This window comes from Meles meles, chromosome 11 (genome assembly GCF_922984935.1).
Source record: "Meles meles chromosome 11, mMelMel3.1 paternal haplotype, whole genome shotgun sequence".
In the NCBI taxonomy this organism is placed as follows: Eukaryota; Metazoa; Chordata; class Mammalia; order Carnivora; family Mustelidae; genus Meles; species Meles meles.
This window is the reverse complement of record NC_060076.1, coordinates 36,419,343-36,430,474: the sequence shown is the minus strand read 5'-3', so window position 1 is coordinate 36,430,474 and position 11,132 is coordinate 36,419,343. Positions and strand designations below refer to the sequence as shown.

Sequence of the window (11,132 nt, the reverse complement as noted above, 5' to 3'; positions counted from 1 at the left end):
GAGCAGGAAGAACTCCTGAGAAGAGGAGAGAAGTTTGCTGCTATTCTGAGCAACTTCTTTTCAATATTTACTGAGGCTACCCACGTTAGGCAGAGGAATATCTCCCTTCTCTAACTGGCATGAGCATCCAGGTTAGGAACCTGCTGATCATTATCCCTACTTTTCTGTGCAAAACAAAACATGGGCTGAATATTGGCCTTTCCTCTGAGAGCATACACTTGTGTTCCTAGAGTCACTCATCTTATTTTCTGCCTGTGCCCATCTCACCCTTATTCCTAGTCCTGGCTGTCTATCACAGGGCTTAGGGAAACTCTCATACCTTCCACTACCTCCCAGAGACACCCTTCCTTAGTGCCTCCATCAGTATGGTTTCATTTGCACTATATCTTGTAGAAATTCCTTAAATTTTCTGGATCAGAATTTGTAACAGAGAGGAGTTAAGTGCATGGGTTCAAATTATAATCTATAAAAGAAGATCAGGAGACTGTAATTTCTGGCAGATCGGAATACGAAACTGATTTTTACAGTTTCACCACTAGGTGGTGCCACCAATTACTGAAAACAAAGGTCGGATCGTGGGACAACCAAGAGCCACTTGTATCTAGTACAAGCACAATTTTGCGAGCTTGTATGGAACATATGTGCACGAGTATGTGCGCACACAATTCTTGGTGCATGAGTTTACCCATAGAGCAGTTTACAAGGGCGCACAGGCATGCAAGTATAAGTCTTTGCGCCCTAGAATGTATGGGCATGAAGCTAAATGATAGGAACTTCGAATGGCTGACCTATCAGCTGCATGGTCTGAAACTCCCATCACATCGGCTGGGAAGGCAGCCTGCGGAGTGTGCAGAAGACCAAACCCTATGGGAGAATACAATCACAGTGCTACAGAACAGCTTTTCTGACACAACCACACATTCCTCTAAAGTCTTCAGTCCTGCAAACCCTTGTGTCCAGTCAGGCCACCAAGAAGGTCTTAGTCGCTTCTGTGGACCCAGAGGTCTGTGCTCTCTCTACCTTCCCCCAGGTGCTCAAAGCAACTTATCAATGTCAATTGACATTGAGCAATGACATTGCTCAAGCAATGTCTTCTTCTTTCCAGCAGACTCCCCTCCCCACCCTTTAACGGGTCATGAGAGAAGGCAGCTGGACTCCCAGGGCCCCAGAAGCCATAGGAGGGAGTTCTCACTTTGGCATCATACCCACTCTGGGATCCTGTCTTATGTCCAGATGGGAAGTGACTCTGCACTCAAGAAAACAAATGCCATGTGTATGTGTGTGTGAGGGGGTGGAACATTCAGTGTCATCCACTTCTGCCCATCCCTGTCCCTGTTAACTCTGTAGAAGGTCCCCAGCTGATCTCAGCCTCTCACTCTGGATGCCCCCACCATTCCAGGAATAGTGCTGTCTTTATTACCTGCTGTACACAATAGCCCACAAAGCTGGGAAACCTTAAGCAAGTTGCTTCCCTTCTCTGTCCTCAGTTTCTCTAACTCTCATTGAGGGCTGGGTCTGAGTGATTCCAACAGGTGCTTTGTGCTGACTGAAGCCCTGCATGTCTGCCATTTGCAGGGCTCTGCCCCCATCCCGTGACTGGTGTGGAGTGGGAGTCTCCTTTGAGAAGAAGGAGAAAGTTCTGTTTGCCTTCGTCCTCTTCTTTCCAGCAGACTCCTCTCCCCACCCCTTAATGGGTCTTGAGAGAAGGAAGCTGGGCTCCCAGGGCCCCAGAAGCCATAGGAGGGAGTTCTCACTTTGGCATCATTAAAAGTTTAAGTGGCTTTCCCTCTGAGGACAAAACCCCCTGGATTCATTAGAGCTGCTGCCCCCTGAGTCCAATTGTGTTGAAGACAGCATTTGGCGTTTTCATCCAGAGAAGGTTTTCACTAAGGGTTTGAGGCCTCCCCGAGAGAGCTCATGTTATTGAGGTCTGAGAGGGAAAGTCCCTGGAGGTCGCCTCTTGCCCTGGCACTTTTCCAGAGGACGAACCGGGCTGGGTCAGGGGAAGGGTTTGCCTAAGGATCTGCAGAGGCTAGCTGCTGAAAACATTCCTCCAGGTGGCAGGGAGATGAGTGCGAACCAGAGAAGGACACAGAGAATGCAGAGCCTCACTGTGGAGGGCCCCGGGCATCTGCGGTCTGGTGGAGTGAGATACAGAGCCGCATGTGCAGAGGAGCTCTGAGGATGAGAACATCTCTGAGCTGACAAGCCCACGGCAGGAGAGGCTCCCCAGGGAGATCGTGGGTGCCCGGCCCTGAGCCATGTGAGTCGGATGTACAGTGTTCGTTTAGGATGGACAGAGGGGAATTGGAACTAGGAGGGGCAGGGTAGTGAGTCTGTGGCTGCTCAGGTCCTGCCTGCTCTGTAATTTCTTCACCAGGAAGGAATGGCATGTCACTCCTGCTGTGCAGAAGGTATGGGATGGAGCCAGAAGCCTGCCATTTATGGCCAGTCGAGACTGTTGAGCGGGTGCCAGGAGCAGGATGGGGTCTGGCCTCTCTGAGCTCAGCAGCCTCCTTCCTGCCTCCGGAGCATGGGCTAACACCCAGACCCGGCGGCAACGAGGACCTAGAGACAGGGTTCAACTTGCCCAATGATGCAAATCTGCCCGCGGTACCTCACTGAGCTCCTGAAGTACAGGACAATTCATTCCATAGGGCCTGTCTCTGTCCGGGAGGACTCGGGTGGCAGGACAGGGAACCAGAGACTCACAAAGGCTGAGGTCTCCCGGGACCACACTCCACTGCAGTAATATTGAGGGAAAACATGTGTCATGGACTAGTAAGCGCTTTGTAAGTCTTAACCCTTTGAATCCTTAGAAAACCCTGTGTGTGCAGGAAAGTACTCTTACTGGCCATTTTGCAGATGAAGAAATCGAAGCACAGAGAAGTTAAGTAACTCATGCACAGTCACAGAGCTAATGAGTTGTGTTGTTCCAGAACCCACATTCTTACTCGCTATGTTGTCCTATCTAAGAGTGGTGGTTGCTGAGGCCAGGGAGGGGAGGGGGCCGGCCTGGTCACTTGGCCAGGTGGCAGAGATGGGGGGCCTGGACCTCTTGTCCCCAATCTCAGGGCTCTTCCTTCCACAGCCCTGCTTGATGCCTCCTCTGTCCCCACCCAGCGTCCCCATGGACCTCCCCAGAGTTAATAGTCGCCTGGCCTCACACTTGGCAGGCAACTCTGGCCCAAAGAGGCTGCGCCCACATTCCCTGGCTGTTCTCCAGCCCGCGGGAGCCGAGACAACAAGGTCCCGGGACTGTGAAGGCTGAGCAGAGGCTGCCGAAGGGGAGGAAGCAGCAAGGAGCTGCCGAATGGAAGGACCGTCCAGCTCCCAGATGCTAGGCCTCGTGGGCTTGATCATTGGCGCTGCTGCAGCCGTCCTCCTGCTGCTGCTGCTGGCTGCCTGCCTGTGCCGCGGACAGCAGGACCTCCGTGTGGATGTGGAGAGGAACCGACCGGCTGCCAGGAGAAACCGCGTCCGCTGGGCCCAGCCTTGCTTCTTCCCGCGCCAGGGCCACCTGGGACACCTTCACCACTTCCATCATCCTGGCCATGCGCCTCACGCGCACCATGCGGCCCTCCACCACCACCACGCCCACCAGCACGGCCACCATGCTCACCGAGGCCGCCACTGACACCTGTGAATGGCAGCCCAGGCCTAACCTACCTACTGTCCCTGGGACTCCGGACTCGTGGACCCCTGTGCTCTCGTGCAGAGTTGCGCCTCTCTGCAGGAAACGCCGAGCAGGGTGCCCCGCTCCTACTGGGCCGCTTCTGCATACTACGCCCCAGGGTACGATGAGGAGAGAACCGAGGGCCACTGGGGGTGGCCCTGTGAACACTGGAGGGTAACGGGGTGAGAGCAGGGGTCTCCTTTGGGGACAGATGTCGCTTGGTGCCTGTAACTCCCAGGGAATGTTGGTGCACGTGGACACGCAGATGATGTGCAGGGCTCTCTGAAGGGCTGTCTTCTGATGTATTGGCCAGGGGCCTAGCTGGGAGGGGCTGGCAATGCCCTTGTATTTGGAGAGAAGGCAATATGAGGCTGCAAGGTCAATTCACTTGTGCCTTTGCAAGAAAATAAAACGCTCTAAGAAGCTCTCGTGAAGAGGCTCCTGACTAACACAGGTGGGAGAGGGAGCAGCCAGGCGTGTGTCTGCACTGCCCTGGGATCTTCATCTCTGAAAAGAAGTGAATGCTTGACACAGGCGCCTTCTGCCTGGTGCTGGAGGGCCAGCTGTGCGCTGGAGGAACCTGGGCGGGACCTGTGGTGCTCCTAGGGTAGTAGGGAAAGAAAGCTCCGGACCCAGGCTCTGAGGGAGGATTTAGGGTTTGCACGCGGCCCCGCCCAGAGAGGGCTCTCTGTGTACCAGGGGGGCTCTGGGCCTCTGTGGGACAGTCCAGGGGCTCAGGGAGAAGAGGGATGAGGCCACCCAGGCTGGCTCCTAAGGGCTCCAGCGATCTTCCCAGCCCATCTCCAGGGCAGACTGAGCTCTGGGACCTGCAGAAGCCCCACTCTGTGGGCTGTGTTGAATTAAATATTTCCTTGGTAACTGGGTCAGGGTTTCTTATCCAAGCTTTGAGTCTCTAGCTCCCTGTGCCCATGGATGCCTGTGTATACCAGAGGGGTGGAGAGGTTCTTTAAACTGGAGGAGGTGGTGCTAGGTGGCCTTGGGAGAGTGCTTGCCTCCTCGGGATCTCAGTTTCCTCATCCCTAAAATGGGATAGCAAAGACTCCTTCTTGTGAAAGCCTGGAGGCATGTTTCACATATCCCATGAATAGCTGGCAGAATTCCACAGGGAGGAAAGAAATCTTGTTCTGAGGCCTTCAGCCTCGGCTTGGGTGGGAAGTGGAGGGAGGAGAGCCTTGGGGGCCAGGAGAGGTGGTGGGGAGGGGCTTGAGAATAGGCCAGAAAGTCAGGGGCCTGGTGACTCATTGGAACAGAACATCCTGTTTCTTTTCTATTTCCCGGTGGAGTCTCCATGAGGGCTGGGGGGTGTGAGGGGGAAAGGGAGGCGGATTCACACTGACAGCCACACTAGATTTCTGGGCTGGAAAAGCGGGCCATGGGTCAGTAGGTATTGCTGACTTTATCTCTGCTGTGTCCTTCAAATCCTCCTCCCTTCTTGCACTCCCATGTTTGCCCTAGCTTGTCCCTCCAGCCCGGATTGCTGCCCCCCTCCAGCCCTGCCCTTTCCGAAGCATCTGTGCATGGTCTAAGGGATCTGCTGAAACCCCTCATCACCCTGGGGAGAGTCTGTGCCTCTCAGTTATCTATTCAAAGCCCCCTGATCCGGTTCCTCCCCCTTGCTCCTTTTGTCCTGTCCATGCTGCTCCATCAATGGCCCCAGAAAACACTTCGTACCTTTCCCTCTCTGGGTCTTTGCTCAAGAAGAAGTTGTCACTCCCTCCCATAGGCTTCCAGTTTGCTTTTAGTATTTATTTTTCTAGTTCTGTTGGAATACGATCACATTTTCTTCATCTCCCAAGATTTATGGCAGGATTCAGGGGACCCCTGCCCTCCTAGATCTGAGAAACTTTGAGGACTCCCAGCCCCCAGCGCAGAACCAGCCAACACAACAGATGCTCAGGAAAAATTCTCAGAACGTGTGCTCTCTGGAAAAGTAAATATGATTGCAATAACCACTGCCAGAAACTTGGGGCTTGTGGGACACCAAGTATAGCAGTAGGGCCCCGAGAGGATTAAGCCTCTGGGCTTCTGGGGCCTTGCTGAGGGAGCTTGGGTTCCCACTCCATCCCCGGTGTTGGGGGGTCGGAGAAGGTGGAAACATTGAACAGAAGGACGTGTGCAGCCTGCTGGCTTGAACATCCCCTCTCCCTCATCTCTCTGCGGATCCCCAAGACGCAGATGGCCTGCCTTTCCTCAGTGTGGCCTGGAGTCTCTGGGAGAGCTCTCTCCTCTCTGTTCTCGGATGTCTGCCATCATCTTTGCCCTTGCTAATATAAGGGAAAGTGTGGGATGTGGTCTATTTCTGATCAGTTGCTGATGGTGGATATGGGAGGACAGGTATGTATCTAAGTGTTGTTATAGTTATCTTGGGGAGTCCCATGGCATCTGGGGCCCATGGGCAGTGGCTGTATGTCACAGGATGACAATAGTCGCAAGAAGAAGAGAACATACCCAGAAAAAACACTTAGTATGAACATCTCTGAGCTGTGGGCAAACATGTATAGCTGTCTTGATCTTTCCAGCTTGCCTGACTGTGCTGCTGCCACTTGTCACAGGACAAGGCTGTGGGGGGATGGACGGAACAGGCACTGTGGTGAAGGCATCTACACTTCGTCCTTCTTTATGAGATTGCTCCTTTTGCCCTGGGCTTGAGGCACCGTGTTGGTCATTCCACATGGCAGACTGCCTATGTGACGCAAAACCCGGAGAGGCCTTCAGAGCAGACCGTGCCTATCCTCACAACACAAGCCAGGTCCCTTTCACTGTGCCACCAGCCTCCATTCAAATACTGGATGCCTGTTGTGAGAACAGACCAGAAGGCCTGTTTTACTGATGAATCAAAGAAGGGCCCCCAGATCTCAGAATCAGATAAGGAAACCCATACAAGGCGGAAGATAAGAGGGCCAAGTAATTGACCTTTATTCCAGTTTAAAGCTGCTGAAAAGCACACACCTACCATAGATGGCCCCCCACTCTTCTGCATCCACAAAGAACAGGCAAACCAGAAGTCAGAGAACAAATAACTCAGCTTGAAACCTGATTCCTCTGGTGCCTTCTACATCCTGAATTGGTGAGTTGATTTTGGTAATTCAGTCTGAAACCACACACCACAGATTGGTTCATCATGTTTCCTTCTCTGCTCTGGTTGCCCTAGTTAATAGCAATAATTCGAGGTGTCCAGCTTCCTGCCACCGGCCCAGCTTGCCCAGCACTGCTCACACAGAGGAAGAGCCCTGAGCTCTTCCTGGAAAAAGGAAGAGTAAGAGTTTGACAGGCTTCATGGAGTCCCAAAAGTCACTCATTCTGTGCTTAAGCATGTCCCTAAAACTGGTACTAAAGAAAATTCACTGGGGCCTTGGACGGCTTGCAAAAGACCCAGGCTGTGTGACCTCAGGCTGGCCCTTTGTCCTCTCTGAGTCTTCACACTCCCATCAGTAAAACCGCGGGAAGAGGTGATTGCTCTGTGGCCCTGTGGTACCCGGGAAGAGCACTGAGCTGGGAGGGAAAGGAGGGAAGCCTCCCCTTCAGCCATTTGGTGCTCTTGTTATCACTACGACTAATTAGCAGTAGGCTGCAGGCAGGTGGTTTAACTTCTGACGATATGCATTTTGTCTGTGAAATGTAGACCATATACTTGCCAGCGTTGCTCGAGCCATTGAATGAGCTAATGCCAGGCTGTGTCTGGCACCCGGAAGCATTGTTTCTCTCAGCACTATTCCTCATAGTTTGGTTAGAGCCTCCTTTCTGGAAGGGGGGTAGGGCAGGGGGTTAGCTGTAGAAGAGCTGTGACTGAGGGAGAGGACGCAGCTCTCCTGGCGTACTCAGCGGCCGGGGCGGACTCACCCTTCACCCGGAAGGGCTGAGCGGAGAACACAACTGCGACTGCGCAGGGCCGGACCGGCGTGGGTGTGCGTGGGGGTGGGGTGAGTGCCTTCACCAAGGGGGCCGGCAGCTGTGCGGGTCCTGGGCCCACACAATCGGAGGAAGGAATTCAGGAAGTGCTCACAGCTCGTCAGACATCTCGGAGCCTTGTCGGAAGCAGGACAAAGGCTGTAGCACCCAGGGATGAGTGTGCTGTGGGGTGGCCCGTGGGGTGGCCCCCGGGTCAGAAGGCCATGGCACCACGTACAGCCAGCGCTGTCACTCCGGGAAGCCCGGGGTAAGTTGTCCTAGCACCTGAGTGTGGGCAGCAGGCTGAGTGAGCCTGCGGTGAGGAGGACTGGGGGGAGGTCGTGCATTAGAGGGCTTCTCTGGAACAGGAACAGCGGGGCAAAGGAGCCCGGATGCTAGTCGTTGGAGCCGGTCAGGTCCTGGGGGGAGCGTAGCCCGCCCTCTCTAAACAGCCCTCTTCCAGTCCCATATAGGAAGGGACTGCAGCCCCCACCGAAGGCCCCATGGCCGTCAAGGTGACCGTGCAGCGCTCCCACCCCGACCTTACCCAGGGCTGGCGTTGCCCTCCTCCGCACCTGCCTGCCTGCCTCCTGCCTGAGGCCAGGAGCTCAGGAGGCGGCAGATAGGCCTACTCAAGGACCGGCCCAAGGTTCTTGCAGGGGAGGAGCCCAGGTTCATCCTGGAGCCCCAGGAGGGGGAGTATTTTGTCTTTAGTCTGAGCAGACAAACTCTCTTGAAATGGGTAGGCGGCTCCGGTCAGCCGGGTCTGGCGAGGTTCTCTTTGAGCAAAGTCTTCAGCCCCTCCAAGTCTGGGGAGTCTTGAGCTCACATCTTTCAGGATAGCTCTTCTTCCAGGAGCTGCCACTGGAGTTGACCACGGCACTTGGGATCCTGGCCAGAGGCTTAGAGAACAGTAACAGAGACCAACTGAGGTCTGACTGGCGCAATGTGGAGCGCCCAACCACCTAGTGGGGCCGTGTTGCAGGGCCTCAGACCGGCATCTGCCTAGGAGCCCACAAGGAGCGCGGCTGGAAGAGCAAGGTGCCTGCTACCACCCAGAGCCCCCTGGTGCAGATGGGGAGCTAAGACTCTAAGACACACCCCTGGTTGCTCAGCGAGTCAGCTGCTGTGCTGGGCCATGGAAACAGCAGTGATTGGAGTGGTGGCGGTGATGTTTGTGGTCACTGTAGCCATCACCTGCCTCCTGTGCTGTTTCAGCTGTGACTCGAGGGCCCAGGATCCTCAGGGGGGCCCTGGCCACAGCTTCACGGTGGCCACATTTCGCCAGGAGGCTTCTCTCTTCACAGGCCCGGGTCGCCATGCCCAGCCTGCGGCAGCGGTGGGTGCCCGGGACTTCTGGACCTTCATGTGAGGCCTCTCAGTTCCTAGGATTTGTTCTGCTGGTGGGTCAGACCCACTCACCCACCAGCAAGCCTTCCTGCTGTCCCACTACTTCAGGTTTGCCCTTCCTGGCCTTCCCTGCCTGTTGTATTTGGCAAACTCCCCATGCCATCCCATCCCAGCTTGCTGTGCCCGCCAGCCTGGTGGATCTGCAGGGCCAGGACCAGGTGGAATTCAGCTTCGACCCCTGAGAACTCAGCTGGATCCTGCCCACAGGATGGGGCCTAGGGGAGGCCTGAAGAGTGAGTGACTGGTTAAGATTGCACAGGGGCCAGCTCTTCAGACTAACGGCGGTATGGCTGGAGTTTATCACGAACGAGGGCTAGTTCACTCAGGTTACCCCAGCATGCTGGTGAAACTGGTTCTGTTGCCACCAGAAGAAAGAGTGCCCTCGAGTGGACATTTTTACATTTTTATATGCTCTGCTGAGGGAGTCGTTTGGTTCCTTGCCAGGGCACATCGCACAGAACCCAGCCCGTCTCAGGGCTGTCCCCTGCCGACTGTCTGAAATCAGACCTGCAATTCTGCAACCAAAAGACTGCTTCCTTGGGAACAAAGGACTTGTTTTATAATTGAAAATGTATATCCTTATATAGGTTTCTCAAGAACCAGTGTTGAAAACTACAAAACAAAACAGAAGAGAAAAAAACATGGTCACAGAAAGTACAAGCTGTTTGATTAACAAGAAAGCCAGAAAGAAGACTTTGAAACATATTTTGAATGAGACTTTATTACTGTCTTCCTATAGGTCACTTGTGCTCTTATGGGTCACTTGTGCTCTTAGAGAATGTGAATGACTTGTGTCATTAGGAATGATAGAAAAATCATGAGCTGAAAGATAATCCCAAATAAGTTAAAATGTTATGCTACATCAGAAGAGCCTGTAACAAAGCTCTTGTTTTCATCACAAATAAAGAGACGTTCAGTTTTTATTAATAGAAAATCTGCTTTTTTTTTTTCTGTGCTGGGGAATAAATGCTATGCCATATTTAGAGTACAGTTTTCGGGGTGCAAAATTCTGGGTCTCCTGGCTCATATGTCTCCATTCATCCCTGAATGGATGGCTCTCTTAGGACCCTTTTTGAGGGTGGCAAAACTGACCCTGATAAGGGTCTGGGCTCTAAGGTATCTAGACAGGCCATCTTGGCCACAGGAAGGACTCTCAGAGAGAGGCTTGGGGCTGCAGAGGTATAGGGGGGAAAAGGTGGACAGGGAGAGCGTCAGGCTGGCAGAGAGGGATGGAATAGGGGAATATGGGGAAGGGAGAGGCACAGTCCAGGAACAGGAGTTCTTGGGAGCTTGTCTTGGTCACTCTGCACCCGAAAGCTCCCAAACAGGGCCTTCGTAGATGCACATGGAAAGGAACTGTTGCAGCTTGCGTTCCCCACAAATGAAGACTGAGACAAAGCTTGGGGTATAAGATGTTTATAGGGGTCAACATCTGTGAGGGGAGGGTGAAGAAAGCCGGACTGGATAGAGGAAAAAGTCAAATTATAATGCAGGCCCTTAATACATACCTTCTGCCTTTGCTCGGTCTCTGAGTGCTGCCCATCCCCATTCCTGTCCCCCAAGTTTTGACCTCGGCAAAGCAGCTCTGCGGCTGAGGCTGGCCCTGAAGTCCTTCCTTGAAGGGGTCCTGGGTGGTGCCTTTCTCAGAACTCAGCAGGGGCCTGTTCTCAGAGGTGCCCAGATATCAGAGGTAGGCGAGCATATCTAGACACAAATATCTGGGTTTGGAAGCTCTAGATGGGCAGAGATAGAAGTCCAAGGTCTGGGAGGGGTGAGCAAAGTCAAGTCTTGTTCAGGTCAGGTGACTTTCAGCTGGACCCAAGTATCAGGACCCAGGCCAGGAGCTCTGTCCCGGTGCTGCATGGTCACAGCCTCTCTGGGTCAGTGAAAGGAAGGTCTGCAGGCTGGAATCACGTGACTCTAAAAACAAAGCAATGGTGGGGAGCTTGACCTCACTCTGCAGGCAGTGGGTAGTCTGTCAAGCCCTGAGTTTCCCTCACTTGTTCACTTGCTAATCCACCAACTTATCTACCATCCTCTCATCCACCCATCCATCCACCCACCCACTGACTTACCCATTCATCCATACATCCATCCACCCACCTGCTCCCTTTCACCCACTTAACCATCCACCCAT

The 11,132-nt window shown here is 53.7% G+C and overlaps 2 protein-coding genes across 3 annotated transcripts; both read left to right on the top strand.

Annotated features, from left to right (window-relative positions):
* Window positions 1–2,034: 2,034 nt before the first annotated feature.
* Window positions 2,035–4,099, top strand: HRCT1 (histidine rich carboxyl terminus 1). 2 transcript variants are annotated; one of them, XM_046023785.1, is made up of 2 exons: window positions 2,035–2,263; window positions 3,124–4,099. In XM_046023785.1, exon 2 carries the CDS (start codon window positions 3,314–3,316, stop codon window positions 3,635–3,637), a length of 324 nt encoding a protein of 107 aa, XP_045879741.1. In that variant the 5' UTR covers window positions 2,035–2,263; window positions 3,124–3,313; the 3' UTR covers window positions 3,638–4,099. The 2 variants fall into 2 exon arrangements, with proteins under 2 accessions (XP_045879741.1, XP_045879740.1); XM_046023784.1 differs by having other exon boundaries at window positions 3,092–4,099.
* A 154-nt stretch (window positions 4,100–4,253) lies between these two features.
* Window positions 4,254–9,912, top strand: SPAAR (small regulatory polypeptide of amino acid response). The gene has a single exon (XM_046023786.1). It carries the CDS (start codon window positions 8,724–8,726, stop codon window positions 8,955–8,957), a length of 234 nt encoding a protein of 77 aa, XP_045879742.1. The 5' UTR covers window positions 4,254–8,723; the 3' UTR covers window positions 8,958–9,912.
* Window positions 9,913–11,132: the final 1,220 nt, after the last annotated feature.

What these genes read in the sequence shown, in the direction of transcription:
- HRCT1 (XM_046023785.1), top strand. Translation starts at nt 3,314, where the DNA reads ATGGAAGGACCGTCCAGCTCCCAGATGCTAGGCCTCGTGGGCTTGATC.
- SPAAR (XM_046023786.1), top strand. Translation starts at nt 8,724, where the DNA reads ATGGAAACAGCAGTGATTGGAGTGGTGGCGGTGATGTTTGTGGTCACT.